This window comes from Panthera onca, chromosome E2 (assembly GCF_046562875.1).
Source record: "Panthera onca isolate mPanOnc1 chromosome E2, mPanOnc1 haplotype 2, whole genome shotgun sequence".
In the NCBI taxonomy this organism is placed as follows: Eukaryota; Metazoa; Chordata; class Mammalia; order Carnivora; family Felidae; genus Panthera; species Panthera onca.
Window position 1 is genome coordinate 14007739 of NC_138353.1, and position 19842 is coordinate 14027580.

The 19842-nt window shown below is 57.8% G+C and overlaps 2 protein-coding genes across 7 annotated transcripts in view; both read right to left on the reverse strand.

Annotated features, from left to right (window-relative positions):
* Positions 1-6933, reverse strand: part of LTBP4 (latent transforming growth factor beta binding protein 4) — a 30108-nt gene extending 23175 nt beyond the window's left edge. The window contains exons 1-4 of one of the 4 annotated variants that reach the window (XM_060651166.2): positions 6896-6933; positions 3095-3153; positions 2793-2931; positions 2123-2232 (exon numbers count right to left, since the gene is read on the reverse strand). In XM_060651166.2, coding sequence (XP_060507149.2) covers positions 2123-2232; positions 2793-2931; positions 3095-3153; positions 6896-6918 — 331 coding nt within the window. In that variant the 5' untranslated portion in view covers positions 6919-6933. Of the gene's footprint in view, positions 1-691; positions 981-2122; positions 2233-2792; positions 2932-3094; positions 3154-4990; positions 5243-6895 lie in introns of those variants that run through there. The other 3 variants (XM_060651163.2, XM_060651164.2, XM_060651162.2) reach the window with 3 other exon arrangements.
* A 1855-nt stretch (positions 6934-8788) lies between these two features.
* On the reverse strand, positions 8789-19521 carry SHKBP1 (SH3KBP1 binding protein 1). Of its 3 annotated transcripts, none has more exons than XM_060651159.2 (18): positions 19386-19521; positions 19109-19162; positions 18913-18958; positions 18734-18807; positions 18389-18447; positions 18089-18169; positions 16121-16282; positions 15948-16038; positions 15668-15858; positions 14767-14882; positions 13863-13950; positions 13630-13746; positions 12519-12689; positions 11404-11559; positions 10906-11002; positions 9698-9876; positions 9337-9448; positions 8789-9223 (listed from the first exon to the last, which is right to left on the reverse strand). In XM_060651159.2, the coding sequence occupies exons 1-18, from the start codon at positions 19469-19471 to the stop codon at positions 9004-9006; spliced, it is 2100 nt and encodes a 699-aa protein (XP_060507142.2). In that variant the 5' UTR covers positions 19472-19521; the 3' UTR covers positions 8789-9003. The 3 variants fall into 3 exon arrangements, with proteins under 3 accessions (XP_060507142.2, XP_060507141.2, XP_060507140.2); XM_060651158.2 differs by having other exon boundaries at positions 9337-9451; positions 19386-19520; XM_060651157.2 differs by having other exon boundaries at positions 9337-9451; positions 18734-18958.
* Between the last annotated feature and the right edge of the window lie 321 nt (positions 19522-19842).

Genomic DNA, 19842 nt, shown 5'->3' on the forward strand with positions numbered 1-19842 from the left:
TGGGGCCAACAGGTGACCCGCCCTCCCCACCTCACCTGAACCCGGCGGGGGGCTCCCTATCTGTAGGGGTGCCTGGTGCGCACCCTCCTGTCCCCTCTGCCCCCAGGGGGCGCCCCTTCCCCTAAGCCTCCTATCTGGGTTTCTCTCCCACGTGCGACCCTTGCAACTCAGAGTCCCGCAGAGACCCTCCTTCTAGGGACCCTGTCCCCCTCAGCTCTGCCGATCAACTTTCCTCACCCCAACCCCCCTCCTCACAGGCATTCGCAACCTTTCCTAACCCCTCCCAACCAAAGATAAAGAAACTGGGACACCCCTCGGGGCTCTGAAACTCTCCCTTAGTCTCCAAGGACTCCTTACAATCTCAGCATTGGGGCCCCCTTCCCCAAAGCTCCCAGGCTCCTCTATTCTGGTAGCCCCCACTTTGACTCAAAGGCATGAAAGCCTGCCCCAGTCCCCTCACGTGGGACGCCACAGGTCCCTGCGAACCCTCATTGCTTGCAAAATCGGGACCCTCAGGACTCAACCCCAAAAGCCAGGAATTTAAGTCTCCCTTCCTTAATACCCCAGGGATTCCCCAACACTACCGTACACAGAATCCGGGCTCCCTCTCCTGGGGGAACTGTCTCTCCCGTCCCCGGGGATCCTCCTCCCCCTGGGAGCCCCTCCCTCGGGACCACCACCCCGCACTCACAGGCGCGGAAGCCGGGTCCCCCCGGGGCCGCCCCGCCGGGCGCGCCGCTGTCCACGCTGGTGGTGTTGCGGGGCGCGCAGGTCGGGGTACAGCGGGAGCCGGTGGGCCCATGGACGCAGCGCAGGCCGCACACGGCGGGGGTGAAGCGCACGCGGAGGCGCTCTCGGGGCCGGCCCGGCACGGGCTGCGGCCCGAGCAGCGCCAGCAGCACCAATAGCGACACCCGCGCGCCGCCCGCCATGGCTGCAGCGCCGCGCTCCGCCGCGCCGCCGCCCCAGCCCGCCCGAGGGGCCCGGCCGCGCCCGCCCGCCTGCGGGGGAGGGCGGCCGCGCCCCCGCTCAGGCCCCCCCCTCCCCACCACTCCCTCCCCGGCGGCCGCGCGGGGGCGCGTGGGGCTGGGCGCGTAGCCAGAGGCGCGCAGGCTGGGCGCTAGACTCGCAGGGGGGAGGGGGCGCCCCGTCTGCCCCCGCCTCGCACCAACAAGTGAATGGGGCCCGCAGGGGAGCGGCGGGGAAGGGAACAGGTGGGGGCGGGCCGGTTTCCCCCTAGACAGGGCCGAATCCATAAAGAGGAAAGAGGAGTGGGGGCCACATTTGGGGAGGCCGGTACAGGCTGATTCTCCGCCCTAGACCCAGAGAAAGAGGCTTCATCTGGATAGGGGGCTGTCATGGCACATCTGGGCAGCCAGGTGGCACATCTGGGGGAGAGGAGAAGGGTCGGTGCACCTGGGCACATGAAAGAATCGAGGGTCTGGATGGTGGGCAGGACGCTGGGGGGCACGTTTGGGGATGCAGTCACATCTGGCCAGCACCCCACACCTGGTAGGAGAAGTCAGAATGGATAAGAAGGAGCAAACGGTGGATTGAGGCTGTGGGCGGGGGTCCTCACATCTGGCTGGATGCCCACATCTGGAAGACTTTAGGGAGAAGGGGACACATCTGGGCTGAAGGCCACAACAGGAGGGGGACTTTAGAGGGTGGTTGTGCTAGCCCAGGGGCTGAGAGCTGGAGTGGGAGGAGGGCAGGGGGAGGGTCGTGGAAGTAGGGGGAGGCCTTTGGCTCCCAGCCGCCCCGCAATTTTGGGCATTCGGTGACCGGGCAGGCGCCAACCCGCACAATCGCTTTTGTTGTCTGGGCTAGTTGGGCTGCGCTCTCTGCCGGGACAGCGCCCCCCTCTTCGGCCGCAGGGAGCCCGGACGCCTGGCTTCCCGGCCCCACCCCCGCGGGTCAGCGCCTCTGGCCGGCGTCTGGTCCTGTCCCGGGCTCACCTCGCACGGCCGGACGCCAGGGTCCCTAGAGGGTCCGTGTCCTGGGGGGCTGAGCTACAACGGGGGGCAGCTAGGCGGCGGCTGGACCGTGGGAACCAGACGGCTTTATCTGGCCCGGAACCCACCCCCCTGCCCCCCGGCAGAGGAAGGGCGGATGTTCTTACCCCGGGTCTGGCCGGCAGGGGCGCGCTGTGGGGGCCTCCTTCTCAGCAGTGCCCGGCCCCCTGGCCCACGGGGCCGCCTTCGTCTCAACAGAGCTCGGGCCTCCTGAAGCCTGGATAGAAGAGGGCAGAGGCGCTGTCAACGCGGTTAGACTGACACCCCCTTTCCCCACGACTCAACCATAGCTGGAACGGGCCTTTCGAGCCACGAGATCTCCCAGTAACAGCTCTGCCCACCCCCCACCCCTATCCCTTTCCGGGGACCAGACCTTGTACGTTCTTCACAGGCTTGGGGAGAAACAGAGATGAGGAAGGGAGAGAAAGAGAGCAAAGAAGACAGAGACAGAGGCAGAAAGAGAGCGTCGCAGAGAGACAGAGAGGACAAGGGGCAGGTAATGAGAGAAACAGAAGAGACAGAGATGGAAAGAGCAAATACAGAGAGAGGGACATGGGGACAGGGGCAGAGAGATGGAGACTGAAAGACACAGAGACTTCGATAGGCACGAAAAGGAGAAATAGAAGCAGAGATCCAAGTTGCCAAGGAGAGGCAGAGAGAGACCAAAGGAAAAGAGATGCAGGGAGCAGAAAGAAACGTGTGCTGGGAATGGTGGTGGCTGGTGGCGGGGAGCCTGGAGCTCCTGAGCATCTGGTAGGGGAGGGATTGCACACTCACGTCAGTGGCTGCCAGTTGAGGGACACCTGTCTCTTCCTCGCGCTGGGGCTGGGGCTCGGCAGCACCTGGGGCACTGGGGTCAGGCACTGCTGAGGGCCTGCACACTTTTCAGGCGGGCAGCTCTGGACCCTGCAGGAGGCTTCGGAGACAGCCAGGGACTTAGTGGAGAAGGAAGGGACCAAGTCTTTCCACCAAGTGCATCCAGCATTCCGGCTGGGATGAGAGGTGGGGAAGGGAGCGGCTGACACCTCTGCTCTTACCCCCTTTCACTCCCTGCCTATACCCCACCTAGAAGAACCCACCTCTGACGCAGCGACTTCTCTTGGGCGACTGGCCTGGGCAGCACCGACAAGCAGCCACGCTGTAAACAGGGGTGGAAGTCACTCAGACCCCTAGCCCTCTCAAACTGCCCAAAGAGGGCAACGGTGGGTAGGGGAGGGAAAGTCAAGAGAAGGCTTGAGAGCAACTCGAAATAGATGTTTAATTAATTTGTGGCACTGCGCTGGATGCCTGCTTCCCCGTCTGCACAGTGGGAGGCAAAATGGCTTAGATTCTCCGCGCATGAAAGTCGCAGCAACCCTACTTTAATTTGTTTTCTCAAGTGTTTAGTGGTAAAGTCTTATTGGTAAGGACATTTTAAAGCCTTAATTATTTATTTATTTATTTTTAATGACGCAAAGTGGATCTTTAAGTTCACTGCCAAGCCCGTACTGCCTGGGAATCTAGAACCCCGCCCTCCCGCACATCTCTGTCCTTGACTCAGCCATCATCCCGAGCATGGCCGGCAGGTGGCGCCACTTCCACAGGCCTCAGCGGCTGGGGAGGGAGGTCCTCTTTTTGACTGTGGGTCCAGCGGGGTGCTGAGGAGGAGGAGGAGGGGGATACAGAAGGAGCCACGGCCCAGAACTGGGAATCCCAAGGTCCGAGTTCTAGACCGTTCCTGCGCTTCCACGCGCTGTGTCCTGGAGCCAGCATCTCCTTGTCTTTGGGCCTCAGTTTCCCGCCTGATCAGGAGGAAGGAGTTCTTTGAGAAATCCCCCGCTCACTGGGTCTCAGATTCTGAGTAGCGGAGTCCTCAGCTCCAGCGCAAGTGCTTCGCAACCAAGGGGCCCCCCAGACAAATCCATTATCCCCAGGCTAAGGGGGACGAGGGACGAGGACGCGCGCTCTGGCCCCGAGAGAAGGGCAGTGGGGAGATGCTGTGAAGGGGACGTCGGGCTCAATGACTCTTTCCAGACGGGTGGGGCTCAGTGGGGAAGGAGGCCGCCCGAATGGGAGCCTCCGGGACCCCAGTTCTTGCTGTTATCCCTCCCGCCTTTTCTCTGCGTTAACCCCTTCCCGGCCCCGCCCCCGGCGCGGCTCGGGTTACTAAACGCATTCGCAGAGACCGAGGCGGGAGCAGAGCCCGGGGCCTTTGTAACGGAGCGCTGGGCCGCAGAGCGGGGGGTGGGGGTACTGGGCAGACTGCTTCCTTCGATCTCGTCACCCGTAGACAGGAAGGGTGGCTATAACCCCCGCATCTATAGGAAGTTTTGGATCTTTTGCCGCGAAATCACTGGTACCTCATTCAAGCCCGGGATCCTCTTTCTAGGAAACAAGAGCATCCCCAACCCTCAGGAAATCTGAGGACCCCCCTCCGCACAACCCCTTGCAAGCCCCTCCGCCATCAGGCTCGAAGTCCACGTCTTCCTAAGTCACTAGGAAAACCCAAGGGTCCTTTTAATTAATCCACTCGTTCCCAAACCCCAGAAAATCAGTACATCTTAACTCCACCATAGAATCCCTTCATAACCTCCCAGACTCCTCCTTAAGCGCCCAAGAAGCTTGGGGAACCCCATCCTAGCTGGGGGGCCCCACCCATCTATCATCTTAGGAAAACTCAAAGCCCCATTCCCATATAAACTGGGACCCTTCTCCGGAAACAAAACAAAAAAAAAAAAAACAACCTGGAATTCCCTGGGGCTACATCCATCTATCACACCGGCGGGGACTCCCTCGCCTCAAAATCCCAGTACTCCCCGGATTCTAACCCCTGCAAAGTAGAGGGCCCTAACAAATCCAAGAGCTCTGGCTCTTTCATCCCTACCCTGAAGCAATGGGTTCGTATTCCCCTAAATCCGCAAGTCCTGGTCCTCACGGACCACCAGACTTATTGGATGGAGGGGGCACAAGGAAGAAGGGGCCGCAGCGGGGCTTACCCGGCCTGGCGGCCCGGGATCCCCGCAACCTCGACGGCCTCCCTGGGGCTGGGGCTGGTGGCGGAGGCGGCGGCTGCGAAGAGTGGCAGCAGCAGCACCAGCAGGAGGGGGCGGCGGCCGCTGGGGCCAGGCCGCCGCATCGTGTCCGGCGTGGAGTCCCGCTCCAGGCGGGCCGTCTGTCCAGCGGGTCCGGCTTGGCGCGGCCCCGCCCCCCGCCCCCGCCCGAGGCCGACTCATTTTCTCCACAGTCTTAGCCGCGGCTGCGAACTTCCCGCCAATCAGAGCCCGGTGCCGCCAGGGGGCGCTGTCCGCGCGGCCAATCGGAAGGCGGCAGGGGAGGGGCTAGCGGGACAGGTGCCGGGCGGGGGGCGCTGGGGCCTGGAGTTCTCAGTGCTGGAGGCGAAATCGGGAGTCGGGTACCAACTTGTGAACGAGAGCCCAAGAGCGGAGGTGCTGGGACCCCCCCACCACCACCACGGTTGGGAGGGACGCATAGGCAGTGGGCCCTAAATTAGACTCAGGCCTCATCCTTCGCTCACAGTAGTGGGAGAATTTGATCAGAATTTGCTCCCTGACTGGTGTAAACGCTGGAAGCCCCCATAGGTGTCCACTTCTCACACTAGAGGCTCAGGATTCTGGGTGGGGGTAGTGCTAATCCTGCAGTAAGCCCCAGGTCCGACCGCTCTATGGCCCCAGGCCCACCCTGCACCTTCCCAAAGGGTTTTCCCTTCTCAAGGCCCTGTGCTGTTGGGGTTCCGGGTCCAACAAGCAGAATCTTGTTCCTCGGAAGGTTGTAGCCTCTGTCCATCACAGGACCGAGTCTCTGCCCCTGACCCACAGACTTGGCTTCCAAGGGGCTCCTAGAGAACTGTTCTCCTCCTTACACCCCTCTCCGCAGCTGCCCCTAGGGGGTACCAGACTCCCCTTCCCTATCCTGAACCTTTAAAGATTCCCAACAGCACCCCTCCCACTGCCAGAATTACAGACTCTCTCTTTAGAGAATTCTAGTCCCCTCCCTTTCTAGGGACCCCAAGCCTCAGAGGGCCTTAGGCCCCATCTGCACTCTCTTTAGGGAGGTCCAGGCTCCAAGCTTTTCTTATGGCTTCCCATCTCGGTAGGTCACAAGCCCAGCCCCTTTTACTTCATTATAAACTCAAGGCCCCACCCTTTCCCCCCACCCTCGAAATTTGCCCCGCCTCTCTTCTCACAAAGGCACCGCCCCCTGAGTTTCCGACCGGCTCCCTACTTGACCCCTTCCCATCTGAATTTAAGGCCACTGCCCTTCCCATAGCGAATTCCGGTGCAGCCCCATGCTTAGGATTCCCAAGCCCCACCCCTTTCATGTTTGCCCCGCCTCCGAGGTTCCAGGCCCCATCCCTCCAGGCGGTTTGAGCCTTTTAGTTTCCAGTTCTGGATCGCTAGCTCCGCCCCCAGTGGATCACAGGCTCCACCCACACAGGATACTAGGCCCCCTTCCCTGATCAGAGGGCCCACCCTAGGCTGAGAACATCAACCGATCCAGCTTTGTCCTCATCCCCCATTCCTGCTCCTTCCAGTGGAGGGGCGACCCTTTCACCCTCCCCTGTTACAGTGAGCACCGGGTAACTCACATAGCCCCGCTCACACTGTTACTGCCACCTACAGCAATCCACACCTCCATCCCACACGGACACCCAGAAATCCAGGCCCACCCACCATCCAGGGCCACGCAGCCCCTTAGAGCAGTAACGATGACACTCAGGGACATTCGTGGGCTGTCTTAGCATGATGAGGGAGTGCCTGACTGCCCACTGAATGTGTTCCGTGTCCCTGTTTTTGGGAAGCCCCCACAATCCCTGTTAACATGGCCCTGCAGGACAGCATGTCCTGGCCCCCCATGCCCCCCTCCGTTGCCCTCCTCCTCACCTCCTACCCTGTGGCTGGAGCATTTGCTGGGGGCGCTGCTGAAATTCCTCCCTTCTGCCTGGGATCCGGGGCATCTTCAATGCTCGTTGCTAGGCAACAGCCTCTGGCTCACCACTACAACTTCCGGGGATGGCGTTGGCTTCCCATCCCCCCTGAATTTGGAGTCCCCAGCTCCCAATCCTTCCCCATCAGTGCCACTATCTCCCGGGGTCGTTTCTATGTCATCCCTTGGATCCTGATCTGATCTCAACCCTTCAGAATCCCTGAGTTCTGGTGCTGTGGCATTCCAGAAGCTTCTTCCCATCGTGTGCTCACACGCTGGGTTTTATCCCTGGTATTAACAGACAGACAAATCTCTTCAGTGTTCCAGATTTTCTTACATTTTCTCTCTCAGTTCTAGAATCACCAGCAACCCAGAAACGCAACGTGTTCCAGATTCCCTGGCAAGGAAAAACTATCTCAGTATTCTAGATCTGTGAGCATTATAAAACATCCCACATTCTAGATTCCCTGAATTCACAACCCCTCCTCCTATGTTCTAGACTTTCTAACATTCAAACATTCCCTAGGGTTCTGAATGCCTTGGCATGTAAAAATATTTCTAAAGTTTGAGGTTCACAGGTATTCCAAAACACTCATGTTTTTGAATCATTCATCTCTGTTCACGTTCTAGATCCCCTGACAATCCAGAGGCCCTTGCCATTATGGGTTTCTTGGAATGCAAACAAACCCTCTAGCGATCCAGAAGAGCTGACATTCCAGAATACCCTATGTTCTAGATTTTCTAGTACTCCACATTGCTGTTTCCTACAATTCTCAGCATCTCCAAATCTCCGGCATGCAAGTGTAGAATCATAGGCATTCTACAACACTCCCCTGTTCTAGAACCATTGACTTCCAGGTCCTTTGGTCAAGCAACTTCTGTTGTGTGGATTCTCTGAAATGCAGGGCAGGGGGATCCTAATATTGTTCATCTGCTAGCACTCTAGAATATCCCTGTGTTCTAGATTCCCTAACACTCTGGACCCTTCTCCACTATGTTACAGAAACTCTGGCATTCCAGAACTAATTTCCCTTTTCAAGGGAAATCAGCATATTCTAAAATCCTTGTTCCCAGTCTGCCCCACTTTCTTTCCTCTTCGTTGGCTCAAGGAAAAGATGCACAAATCTTTCCTGAGAAGTTGCCATGGGAACAGGTATTATTTGGGGGAAAATCTCAAGGATATTAAGCTAGAGTGAGCTGAACCTGTCCCTCATAACCTCTCTGGCATGGGCAGGAAAGGGATGTGGGAAAGGTGTTTGTGATGGCGATGCTTAGGGTACAAATGTTCAGGATGTGGCAATCACATAGCTGACATCTGTGTTTCTGTTGACCTGTGGCCAGTCGTCCTTGCTTGTGGTAACAGTACCCCGATTCACCTTTCAGGAATTCCTCCTCCAATCTGTCAACCTCCTGGCCTGTGAGGGCACATGACCCCTGGAACCGTGGAAGGCCTCCATCACACCGGCCATAGTGGCTGGTTCAGGGATGGCCGTCTGACTAAATTCAAGTCAATAAGAATCAGTCGTGTGATTTGTTGCTGTTGCTAGAAAAAAAACAAGTTGCTAAGGAGGTACCTGGAGTCATCTTGGCACCGAGAGGGGAAAACCTGAGTATGATGCATCCCAGAGGAGAGCAAAACCAAATAGATGGAAAGACGTTCTGGACGAGTATCTGAATCCCTGGATCCAACTATGCCTGAAGCCAGATGTAAACCATTACATTCCCCTTCTTTGCTTAAACCAAGAGAGACAGATGTTCCTAAATCTACAGCCAGACATCTGGCTGGTCCTCACATCTCTCCCACCCTTTCCCTGGGGGTCCCCAAACCCTCTAAGAATGTCAGCAAGGTGTTGGCAGTGACAACTTTATTAGGGGAGGGTGACTTTGGCTCCAGAAAAGGGGGGGGGGGCAGTGGGGGCCTAGTAACAACGACCATTCCAAGGAAGCCCTGGCCCTGAACCCAGGGCTCTGACAGGAAGCAGGGAGGCACCTGAGCCCTGCCACCCCACCCCACCGCGTCCCCCGCCCAGGACCTGGGTATCCAAAGGCACCATGGCGGCTGTGTTCAGAAGGAAGTCTCATTGAGCTTCACCTTGGGGGGTGCAAGGGGAGCCCCGAGACCCGTGGAGGGCCGAGGCGCTGGTGTCGGGGGCCGTTGGGACTCTGGCCCACTCCGCACCAGCTCCTGGCAGCGTTCCACAAAGCTGCCTCCCCCGCGGCGCCGGGCCTCAGCCTGGGGGGGGCTCAGGCTCCCGAGACGGCCAGACAGGGAGGCTGAGTGGAGACTGGGGGGCGGTGAGGAGGGTCAGTGAGGGTCATTGTGGTCAGGGAGGCAACTCCCCCCCCCCTCCCCCGCCCCTCCCCCATTGCACAGAAGGGAAAGTGGAGTTCAGTCTACCTGGTGAGAGAGGTGCGAGGGGAGGGGCTGGGGAGAGAGCTCCGAGAGGAAGCCAGTGGCACCGGCTCACCTTGCTCCAGCTGCTCCATCAGCTCTTCCTCGGTCAGCCCACCTGCTGGGGGGGCAAGACAGGGGCCACTGGGCAAGGGACAAAGGTCACACGCAAGGCTTGAGGCCGGGATAGGAGCAAAAATGCAGAGGTCAAAGGCTAGGGGTCAGAAGCTACGAGAGGGTGGAAAAGTGAGGGCAAGCTGGGGTTCAAAGGCAGAGGAAAGGGGTCAGAGGGCCAGAGCCTGGGGAGGGAGACTGGCAAAGGAGGTTGTGGACAGGGGCCGGCACGGAGGCCAGGTATAGGGAGTACCAGGGGCCTGGCCGAGGCCGTCCATGGCGGTGGTCAGGTCCCACATGGCCAGGCTGCCATTGGCCTGGCCGGTGAGCAGGTAGCGCCGGGGCCGAGAGCCGAGCCGCCGGGAGCCCTCACACTCGAGCACCGTGAAGGCGGTGGTGGGGGAGCCGTCCACCGAGCGCACCGAGCACACCCTGAGACGGAAGGGAGAGGGGTCACCCTGGCCCCGGTCCCTCTCCTCACCTGTACACCCCTTCCCGGGCCACAGTCCCCACCATTATGGCTTTAGTCGCTGCCTCTCCAACCGCCACCCCAGGCTTCTTTCCCCTTCCCCCATGTACTCTCGGGGTGCAGCGGCCTCTGGGATGGCTCCTGTCCAGCATCACCCCACGTCCCCATGGGGATTCTTCCCCAAATCTGCTGCTCTCCCTTCTGGTTCCTGACTCAGAGAAGGCCTGTCATCCTGGGGGCCTCCCTCCCCTCCTATCACCAGCTTCCAACCCCCTGCCCCATCCCTTCAGCCTCCAGGGCCCCCTCCTCCCCTCCTGTCTGGCCCTGGTCAAGCCCTGCCGGCTCCTGTCCCCACCTGTCCCAGCCTCTTCCCTGGACTCTCGGACTCCTGTCCCACCTCCAGTCCAACCCCCATGGTGGCCACGGCTCCCCAGCAGCCCAGGCCAATCTCAGCTCCTTCGTGCCCCTCAGCAGCCTGTTCGGAGGTCCGGCCCCCAGACCACGTGCACCTCACTGGCTGTCCATTCCCAGCCTTCACCCACACTGTTCCTTCAGCCCGGCGCACCCCTGCCCCTCCTTTCTTCTGCTCATTGCTGTTTATCTCCAAGGTCCTCACGAAAACCCTCACAGGACCCCTCCCCAGACTGGAGCAAGCACCTCCTCTGGGCTCCTACAGCTGCCTGTGCCCCGCCCCCCCCATCCCCGGCACCCCCACCTGTGCCTCCTGCCCCGATCCCGGGCTCTGGCCACACCGAGTGACCTGCGTGAGGTCCGGCACAGGCACCTGGGGCTTCCCCAGCCTCACTGCTATCCACACATGTCACACCTTGAATTCCTCCAGCCCCCAAACCCAGGACCAGGCCTCGTGCCCCCTCCCAGCCTTTGCTCCTTCAGGCGTTCCTTGGCTAGGACCCCCTTTTGGCCTCCATGACCCAGCTGGTGTCCTGCCCTCTCCCCTGACCACCCTCCCCGTTCGATGGGACGGTCCTCACCGCTGGCCAGTGGATGAAAGACGCACAAAGAGCTGGCTGGCGGTTGGCACCACCTTCTGAATGAACACTTGCTGGTCGTCCCGCTCGCCGTAGGGGCCTGGACCAGGATGGTGGGGGGAGTCAGGGCCAGCTGGGCTCCCTGGGACTCCAGACCCTAAGGCTCTGCCCCCTTCTCCAAGATGAGCCCCCTCCCAGGACTAGGTCCCCATCCCCAGCTTTCTGGAATTGGGCGGGGTCAGAGAGGGCTGAGGGTCAGTCAGTGGAGCTCAGGGCTGTGGGGTGGGGGTCCCGGGTCAGGTGGCGGTCAGCAGGAATCAACGGGGTAACAGAATTCAACGGGGGTAGCTGGGAGTAAATGGAGATTGACAGGGGTCAGGTGGCAGCCAGGTCAGCTGGGTGGGTCAGGAGAGGTCTACAGGGGGTCAGGGAAGGAGCCAGTGGAGGCCAATGGGGGTCAGGCAGGGTGCATGGGATGGGGGGCCAGGGGCTAGTAGGCACCAATGTCATTGCCAGCGCTGCAGCCACCATGCCCGTCGGCCGACTCCAGTGCCAGGATCTTGAAGGAAGCGAGTGGGGTGGAGCCGGGCTGGGTGGAAATCATGCCCCGGAAGCGAGTCACGGACCACGTGCGCACGTGGTTGTTGTCGGCACAGACTGAGGAGCACAGGGGCAACGGCTGGTCAGGCCAGCTGTCATCACCGCGGCCCAACCTTCCCGAGCCCCAGGATGACCCTTTTCAAAGGTGTCAGGATTCGGGCCCCTCTGGATTCTTCCCTTTCAGAGAATTCGCTCTTCCCCAGAACTCCCAAATGGTCAAAAATCCTCTTGGTTCTTCCTCTAAAATTGTTCCAGAGCCTGATCTCATCTAACCCTGTCACTGTCCCCACCCTGGTCCTGTCCATGGCAGCAGCCTCCTCCTGCTCCTGTCCTGCCCCGACGCATAGCCAGAGAGTCCCTGTGAATAACTGTGTCAGATGATGGCCCTCCTCTGCTCACAACCCTCTTTCCCATGATACCTACCCAGTCAAGGGCAAGGACAAAGTCATCTTCATGGCTTACAAGGTCCTACTGTCTCCCTTGCCCACTCTGCTTCCTCAGACACATCTATGATCCTCCTGGCTCAGAGCCCTTGCAATTCCTGTTCCCTCTGCTAGAATGTTTGTCCCCACCGAGCTGCACTGCTTATTTCCTTGGTTTTGCTCAAAGCTCCTTCCTCAGTGACCCCAACACTCTCAAGCCACTCGCACAACTTTTGTTTTTATTCATGGTCTTCATCGTTGCCTGTTGGTGACTTATATTCTGATTTATTTATTTGTCATCTGCCTTCCCGCAGAACATCAGCTCCCTAAGGGCGGGCACTTGGCCTGTCTTGTCCATCACTGTATCCCCTGGGCCTGGCACACAGTAGGTGCTCAACCAATGTTTGCCGAATTGATGAATTTCTTACTCTTGCTTAGATGGGTCCTCTTACACTATTCTCTCACTTCTGCAATTGCTGTTCCAGGTTAAAATTCCCTCCCCCCCCCGGAGGCCCCACCCCCTGGTTTCATGCTCCCCTCCGGGCCATCCTCTTGCGAGGAGATGGGCAGTTGGGGCAGCCCGGTGAGGCCCACCTGAGATGAGGTGCTTCTCCGAGAGCATGATCTTGGTGACGGGGCTGCGGTGCACGGTGAAGGTCTGGAAGAGCTGAGGCCCGGAGCCCACGGTCTCGGGGTGCTGCACAATGACCCGCACACCCCCCGAGCTGGTGCCATAGGCAATCTCGATCCAGTTCCCGCTGTCACCTGGTGAGGGGCCGAGGATGAAGGCAGCGACAGGGCCACAGGGAGACAGAAACCACGGCAGAGAGAAAGAGGACAGAGATAGAGTCAGAAAGCAAGGAGAGAGGGGCAGACAGAAATAATAAGGCAGTGAGATGTCAGAAAGGGAGAGACAGAGGGAGAGATCAGAGAAAGAGAGGAGCAGGGACAGCAACTAAGGCAGAGAGAGAGACGGAGCTAACAAGAGAGGGGACAGACAGAAAAATAGAGGGGCGCCTGGCTGGCTCAGCTGGTTAAGCATCTGACTTTGGCTCAGGTCATGATCTCACCGTCCTGGTGAGGTCTCACCGTCCTGGGATCGAGCCCCGCGTCTGGCTCTGCACCGACAGCTCAGAGCCTGGAGCCTGCAGCCTGCTTCAGATTCTGTGCCTCCCTCTCTCTGCTCCTCCCCAGAAATAAATAAATATTAAAAAAATTTTTTTTTCTCTCTCTCCCTGTGCCCCTCTCCTGCTTGACTGCGTGTGCTCTTTCTCTCTCTAATAAATAATTTTCTAAGTAAACGATAATTAAAAAAAAAAAAAAACCTAGCCTAATTTTCTGCATTTAAAGCCAAGAAACCAAATCAAAAAAACTGTCCCCAAGTGAGAGAACTCGGTTTCATCCGCCGTAAAACACGCACCCTCTTTGTTTTATGAGCGTGGAAACATCATGTCCTCATTGCAGAGGTGGAAAAGAAACACAAAGACGAACTGCTCGTGGCCAAGTCTGGCCCTGGTTGGAGAGACCTGCCACAGCTTACATACAAGCGGTGCCCGGTGTTTGTTGAATGACTGAGAGTTGAATCTTTTCTCCTCCCAGTAAATCTCACGGGGTCATGCTACACAGTGGTGGGGAGGCGGCTGTGGGCTGGGGCTGCTGGCAGCGGGGTAGGGGGGGTAGATGGGGGGAGCCGGTCATAGCTTACTGGTCTTGGGGGTGAGGTAGACGCTGAGGGCCGTGACTCCGTCCTCTGCCGGGTCCCGGTAGAGCTCACTGACAAGGAGGTCGTTGTCCTTCATGCGCAGGGGAAACTTCTGCACATCTAGGGCGGGTGGGGAGAGCAGCGTGGGCTCGTTCAAGGTGCTCAGCACCCCCACCCCCCGCCCCCTGCCTTCCCGGGGAGGTTCTCGGGCACGCGGGGTACCAGCTGCTGCTCACCCACGTAGTAGATAGAGCCGTTGTCACAGCCCAGGAGGAGGAAGGAGCCCGCCGCGTCATAGCTGGTGATGGGCTGCACCTCCTGGACCTGGGGGCAGGCAGGACCGGCTGTGGCCGGGAGGTCCTCCCTGCCTCCACCTCCACGGCACCCCTCAGGGTGCTCCTCGCCGCCCCCCCCCCCCCCCCACCGCTTCCAGAACCTACCCGGGGTTTCTAGGCCCACTTCTCTCCAGCCTCACCGGCTCTAGTTCTATCTCCATCTGCGTCTCTCTGTCTCTGGAAGTCTCTGGGTCAGCGCTTCTGCCTCTTGGCCTCTCTTTGACCCCATATTGCTGGCTTTTCCTATTTATTTCTGTCTCTCTCTACATCCCTTCGGCACCACCGCCTTCCAGTCCCGGCTTCACTCTGCCCACCCTTCCCTCTCTCCATCACCTCTTTCTGACTTCCTCTATTGCTTTTTGTCTGTCTCCCCCCCCTTTCTCTCTCTCCTTTCTCTGCTTTTCTGTCTCTCTCTCCCAAACATACTTTATAGGAGAAAGCAATACCGTAGGTATATTTTTCTTTATGTTTTGCACATGGCTTGGGAGGGAACGACAGACGTGTGCACGTCTGTCTCCTACGGCATCTTCACTCACCTGCTCCCCCATCCAGTGCCTGGAGAACCCGCTCTCCTCCTTTGCAAACCCACCATCTTCTCTGTCAGCTCAGCGGCCCCTCTTCCAGAAAGGCCTCCCTGACTCCTCCTCCTTAGGCCTTTATCACCCCGGCACCCCCACCAGGATCTGGCCCGCTGCTGGGCTCTCCGGCTGTCTCCAGTTGGGCTGGGGCAGGAAGGAACCCCTCCCCGGGTCCGTGCAGACTGGACGCCTGGGAAAGAGGCAGCCAGGCCGGCCACCCCTCTGACCTGCCAGTGCTTGGTGACGGCGTTCCAAACCCCGATGCGCCCCGTGTGGCTCGTGGCGATGAGCTGGTTCCCAACGAAGAATAAGGCCTCCACGGGCACCCCCAGATGGAAGACTCCTGCAGAAGGCAAGGAGCACTCAGCCAGGACCCCGCTTCCTGGGGGAGAAGGAGGAGGACTGGGGGAGAAGCCAGTCGCTCAGTGGACCAGGAAGAACTCCAAGGGCCAGCGGATTCGGTGGGGCCACAGAATCTTTATAGGCTAGAGGATTCCAGCAGGAATTACAGAGGATTACACAGGCCAGATTCCTGACGGGGTATGGGACTCTAACATGGTCGCAGTTTTCAATAAGGCAAACCGACGGGCGCCTGGGTGGCTCCGTCGGTTGAGCGACCAACTTCGGCTCAGGTCATGATCTCACATTGTGAGTTCGAGGCCTGCATTGGGCTCTATGCTGACGGCTCAGATCCTGGAGCCTGCTTCGGATTCTGTCTCCCTCTCTCTGTGCCCCTCCCCCCCCACACTCTCTCTCTCTCTCTCTCTCTCTCTCTCTCTCAAAAATAAATAAAACATTAAAAAAAATAATAAAGCAAACAGAGATGTCTAATGGGAACATAGACTCTAGCCGGCTCTGGGATTCCCCTGGCATGGAGGTCTAACAGGGCAGGGAATTCTGGACGTGGGTGGATTTTTCTACAAGCCAAGGAATTCGAACAGGATACGGAATTCTAAAGGGTTGGAGCATCTTAATAATGCAAAGAATCCCCATGGGTGTAAGAACTTACAGAGTGGGTTAACAGGCCAGAGAATTCCAACGGGGTGGAAGAGAATCCTAACAGACCACAGGGTGAAGCATAATTCTAAAGGGCAGAAAGAAGGTTCTGGAAAAGTCGCGGCGCCATACCTATCTCGGAGCCCCCGCCTTCTGCCTGCAGAGCCCACAGCAGGATCTCGCTGCCTGTAGCCGCTGCCACCATCTTGTCATGTTCACCCAAAGCCCCACCGAGCGCCCGGGCTGTGAGTGCCAGTCGCTCGATGGGCCAGTCCAGGCGGGGACTGGAAAACACCAGCTGCCAGCCAGAGGCTTCTTTTAGCCTGGAGGATTGGGGGATATCATCAGCCCTCACCGCAAGCCCTCCCCACCAACAGGGCTTGAGCCTCCGGCCACCCCCCTCCCCGAGCACCTATAGCAGACAAGAAACTGGGTATAGGCCACAGCGATCCAGTTGTGGTGTCCACACACCAGGCGCACGATCCCCGGCTCCTCTGGTGGCCCTTGGGGGGGAAGAGCAGGGATCAGGGCAGGGTCGCAGGGACCCCACTGGCTGCCCCAGTCTCCCAGGAGACAGAAACATACCCGATGGGGAGGGAGGGGCCCTCTCATCCAGCACTCGGCCCAGCAGCCCTGCATTGCCCAGGTTGGGGGGCATCGTGTTGCTCCGTCGAACAGGGGCTGGGCGTCCCCCCGACTGCTGGGGCCCCACCAGGCTGTGCCGGTTCCGCCGCTTCACTGGGAACGCTGTGGTGGGGAGAAGGAGCAGAGTGACAATAGCTGTAATAATTGCCACGTAGCAAGCGCTTCAAATGCGCCAGAAGCCGACTTCCCCACACGTGGGGGCATAGTGTCCCGGGCGAAAAGATTCTCAGTGGTGTGGGGACGTGGCACGAAAGGACACGGAATCACCCAGCAAGTTACTGCCTTTTCTGTTCCTTTGAGCACATCACAAGGGCCGAATCAGTTTGGCGCTACCATAACGGGGCTATCTTTTCAGTATTTGCTAATCTTCTGTTTTAAGAAATGGAAGCCTAGGGGCGCCTGGGTGGCTCAGTCGGTTAAGCGACCGACCGACTTCACCTCAGGTCATGATCTTGCGGTCCGTGAGTTCGAGCCCCGCGTCGGGCTCTGTGCTGACAGCTCGGAGCCTGGAGCCTGCTTCGGATTCTGTGTCTCCCTCTCTCTGACCCTCCCCCGTTCATGCTTTGTCTCTCTCTGTCTCAAAAATAAAAATAAACGTTAAAAAAAAAAAAAATTTAAAAAAAAATAAATAAATAAATGTTAGAAAAAAAAGAAGAGAAAAGAAATGGAAGCCTAGGGGCGCCTGGGTGACTCAGGTCATGATCTCACAGTCTGTCAGCGCAGAGCCCGCTTGGGATCTTCGGTGCTCACCCCCTCTGTCCCTCCCTGGCTCCCACTTGCACTCTCTTGCTCTCTCTCACAAAAATAAATAAAACATTTAAAAAAAATTAAAAAAAGAAAAGAAAGAAATGGAAGCCAATTTCTTTGGCAGGCAGTAGCATCATAACTGTTATTTCAGGGTTTCATTTTCACATTTACTTATTTATGGTATGAAGGCAGTGATAGAAAACTTCTATTTATTTTTTTAAGTTTATTTATTTATTTTTTGAGAGAGAGAGAGAGAGAGAGCACAACTGGGGGAGGAACAGAGAGGGAGAGAGAAAGAATCCCAAGCAGGCTCTACACTGTCAGCACAGAGCCCAACGCGGGGTTCGAACTCACAAACCGCAAGATCATGACATAAGCCAAAGTTGGACACTCAACTGACTGAGCCACCCAGGTGCCCCTAAAGCTTCTACTTAAAATGACTCCTTTATGGGGTGCCTGGCTAGTTCAGTCGGAAGGGTATGCAACTCTTATTTTATATATGTTTATTTTAATTATTTTTGAGAGAGAGCGAGCAAGGAGAGGAGGGGCAGACAGAGAGGGGTACAGAGGATCCAAAGCAGGCTCCATGCTGACAGCAGCCAGCCTGATGTGGGGCTTGAACTCACAAACCATGAGATCATGACTTGAGTCAAAATCAAGAGTCGGATGCTTCACCGACTGAGCCACCCAAGTGCCCTGAGTATGTGACTCTTGATCTCGGGGTTGTGAGTTTGAGCCCCATGCTGGGTTTCCAGTAACCACTGAGGCATATCTTCCATGGCCAGTGGGGTTGCTGATCTAAGGTCCCATGGAGATTATGGTCAATAATTCCCCTTAATATTTCCACCTCCATGCAAAATGTTTTATTTTATTTCTTCTAAGCTTCCTCCCAGGGAAATCAAACGTGGACTACAACCCCCATCAGGCTCCAGAACATACATCCTAGCCTCAGGGGACTAGCTGGCCCACTGCCTCATTGGAAGTGAATTCCTACTTCCTTTCCAAGCATCAGTCCAGCCTCTGATATAAGGCTAAAACTCCCATCATGTCTCAGGGCTCACAGCAGAGGTAAGCACAGGGCTCACAGCAAGGGCTGTGACCTTATGGGAAATGTAGTCTTTAGTCCACCCTCCCTCCCCTCCATCCCTTAGCTGTGCCCACCTGGTGGAGGCAGGTAACCGTTGAAGAGAACGTTTCCACAGGAAGATCGGTCCAACTCCTCCCGCAGCTGCAGGCGTCGAACTGAAGCAGAATAACTCCATGCTGGGACTTGGGGGGTACTGAGGCAGATTCTAACCCCCTCACCAATCTCATTCTCCACCCCCATCCCCCAGATCCAGGACCAAATCCAGTGCTCTTGGCTCTAACCCAAACTTCTTTCAAGAGAGGGGAAGAGGGAGCATCTTGAGAGCTGGGGCTTGTTTTCTATGCAGTGAGGATGCTCATGGGGTCCCCACTTACCCAGAGGAGTGAGCCCATAGAACTGGGCTTCGTGGAGGAGGCTGGAACCGTGGACACCCCTGGGTAGTAGAATTGACTAGGGGTCAGAGTCTGGGAAATGGGAGTGAGTGGAGAATTCTAAGGAGGAAGTTTTCAAAACTGTACAAAGAGTCCCAAGAGGTAGCAAATTTTGACTGGATCAAGACTCTAAGGAGTGATGTTATTATATATGGGCAGTGAAAATGTGCGTGTGTGGTGTTTGGGGTAAATTCTAAGGACACGATTTAAATATGATCGAGGAGCTTAGGTGAACATTCTGAAGGGAAGAAGGTGAAGACAGTGGGGTCCCTTTATCCCCATGCAAACCTGGGGTCCAACTCTTTGGTGCGCAGGAAGTTGAGGATGGGGGCGAAGACGGTGGGGTCCCTGTCGATGAAGATCTGCGGGAAGGGGGGCAGAGGATGGATGGGACAAAACACGGGGCTGAGTGGGGCTCCTGTCCCTCCTCCTACCCGCTGCCCCGTTTCAGCTCTTGCCCTACTCACAGCTCCAGTCTCATCTTTCAGTGTAGAGATGCGTCCGCTGAGAAGACTGTTGGGAGGGGATGCAGAGTAGGTGTAAAGGGCAAGGGTGTGTGTGTGAAGGGGGTGGAGGGTGGGGAGGGTGAGTGGGGCATTAGGTTTTCCCATAGCCTCTCGTCCTGCCCCCCACCACCCGACCCAAACTGTCTCTCCCGATCACCTGGAGAAGAAGGAGTCTGGGATCCAGGTGAGAGTCTGGCGAGAGGTACTGAACCTAAGCGGGGAAAGTGAGCGCACAGTAGGGGATGGAAGGATGGAAGGAGGGAAGGAATGTAGCTCCTTACCCCACCGCCATCCCGGGCGCCAGTCCGAGCACTCGCGCTTTCAGCAGGGGGCGGAGCAATCCTTGATGGACAGGGATTCCCCCAGAGAGAGGCGGTACTCCCACCCCGTTCCCGGTCCCCGAGGTGGGGGCCTCAGGAATCTCCTACACTCACCTCTTGCCTCCCACGTTCAGATGAATCACCTCCCCCGGAGGCCCCCGACTCGGGACCCCTTCTGCTGCAGGTGCCGCGGCTGCCATGGCCCCCGGGCGAGCCGGCCGGCCAGCACCCGCTTCCGGGTCTACACTCGGGTCCCGCCCCCCACTGCCTGCTCATTGGCCTGGAGACTCCCAGAGCCACCGGCGATTGGACACAGCGCTCACCCGTCGCAGTTAAATTCTCCGCCTCCTTAAAGGGACCCGCCTTTCCTGTGCTGGACGGGGCGCACCGCAAGGCTGTTTTGGGGAAGTTTAGTTACAAGGGCTAGCAAAACATTCCCCTAGGAATGGTTCCCATTTTAGGAATGGAATCTAGGTGCTTCGTCGGGGACGTGTGTTTAGACCCCGAAGTTAGTTCACATCAAGGGGACATCTAAATGTTCTCTGCAGCCGCAGTCTCTCCCCGCGCCACC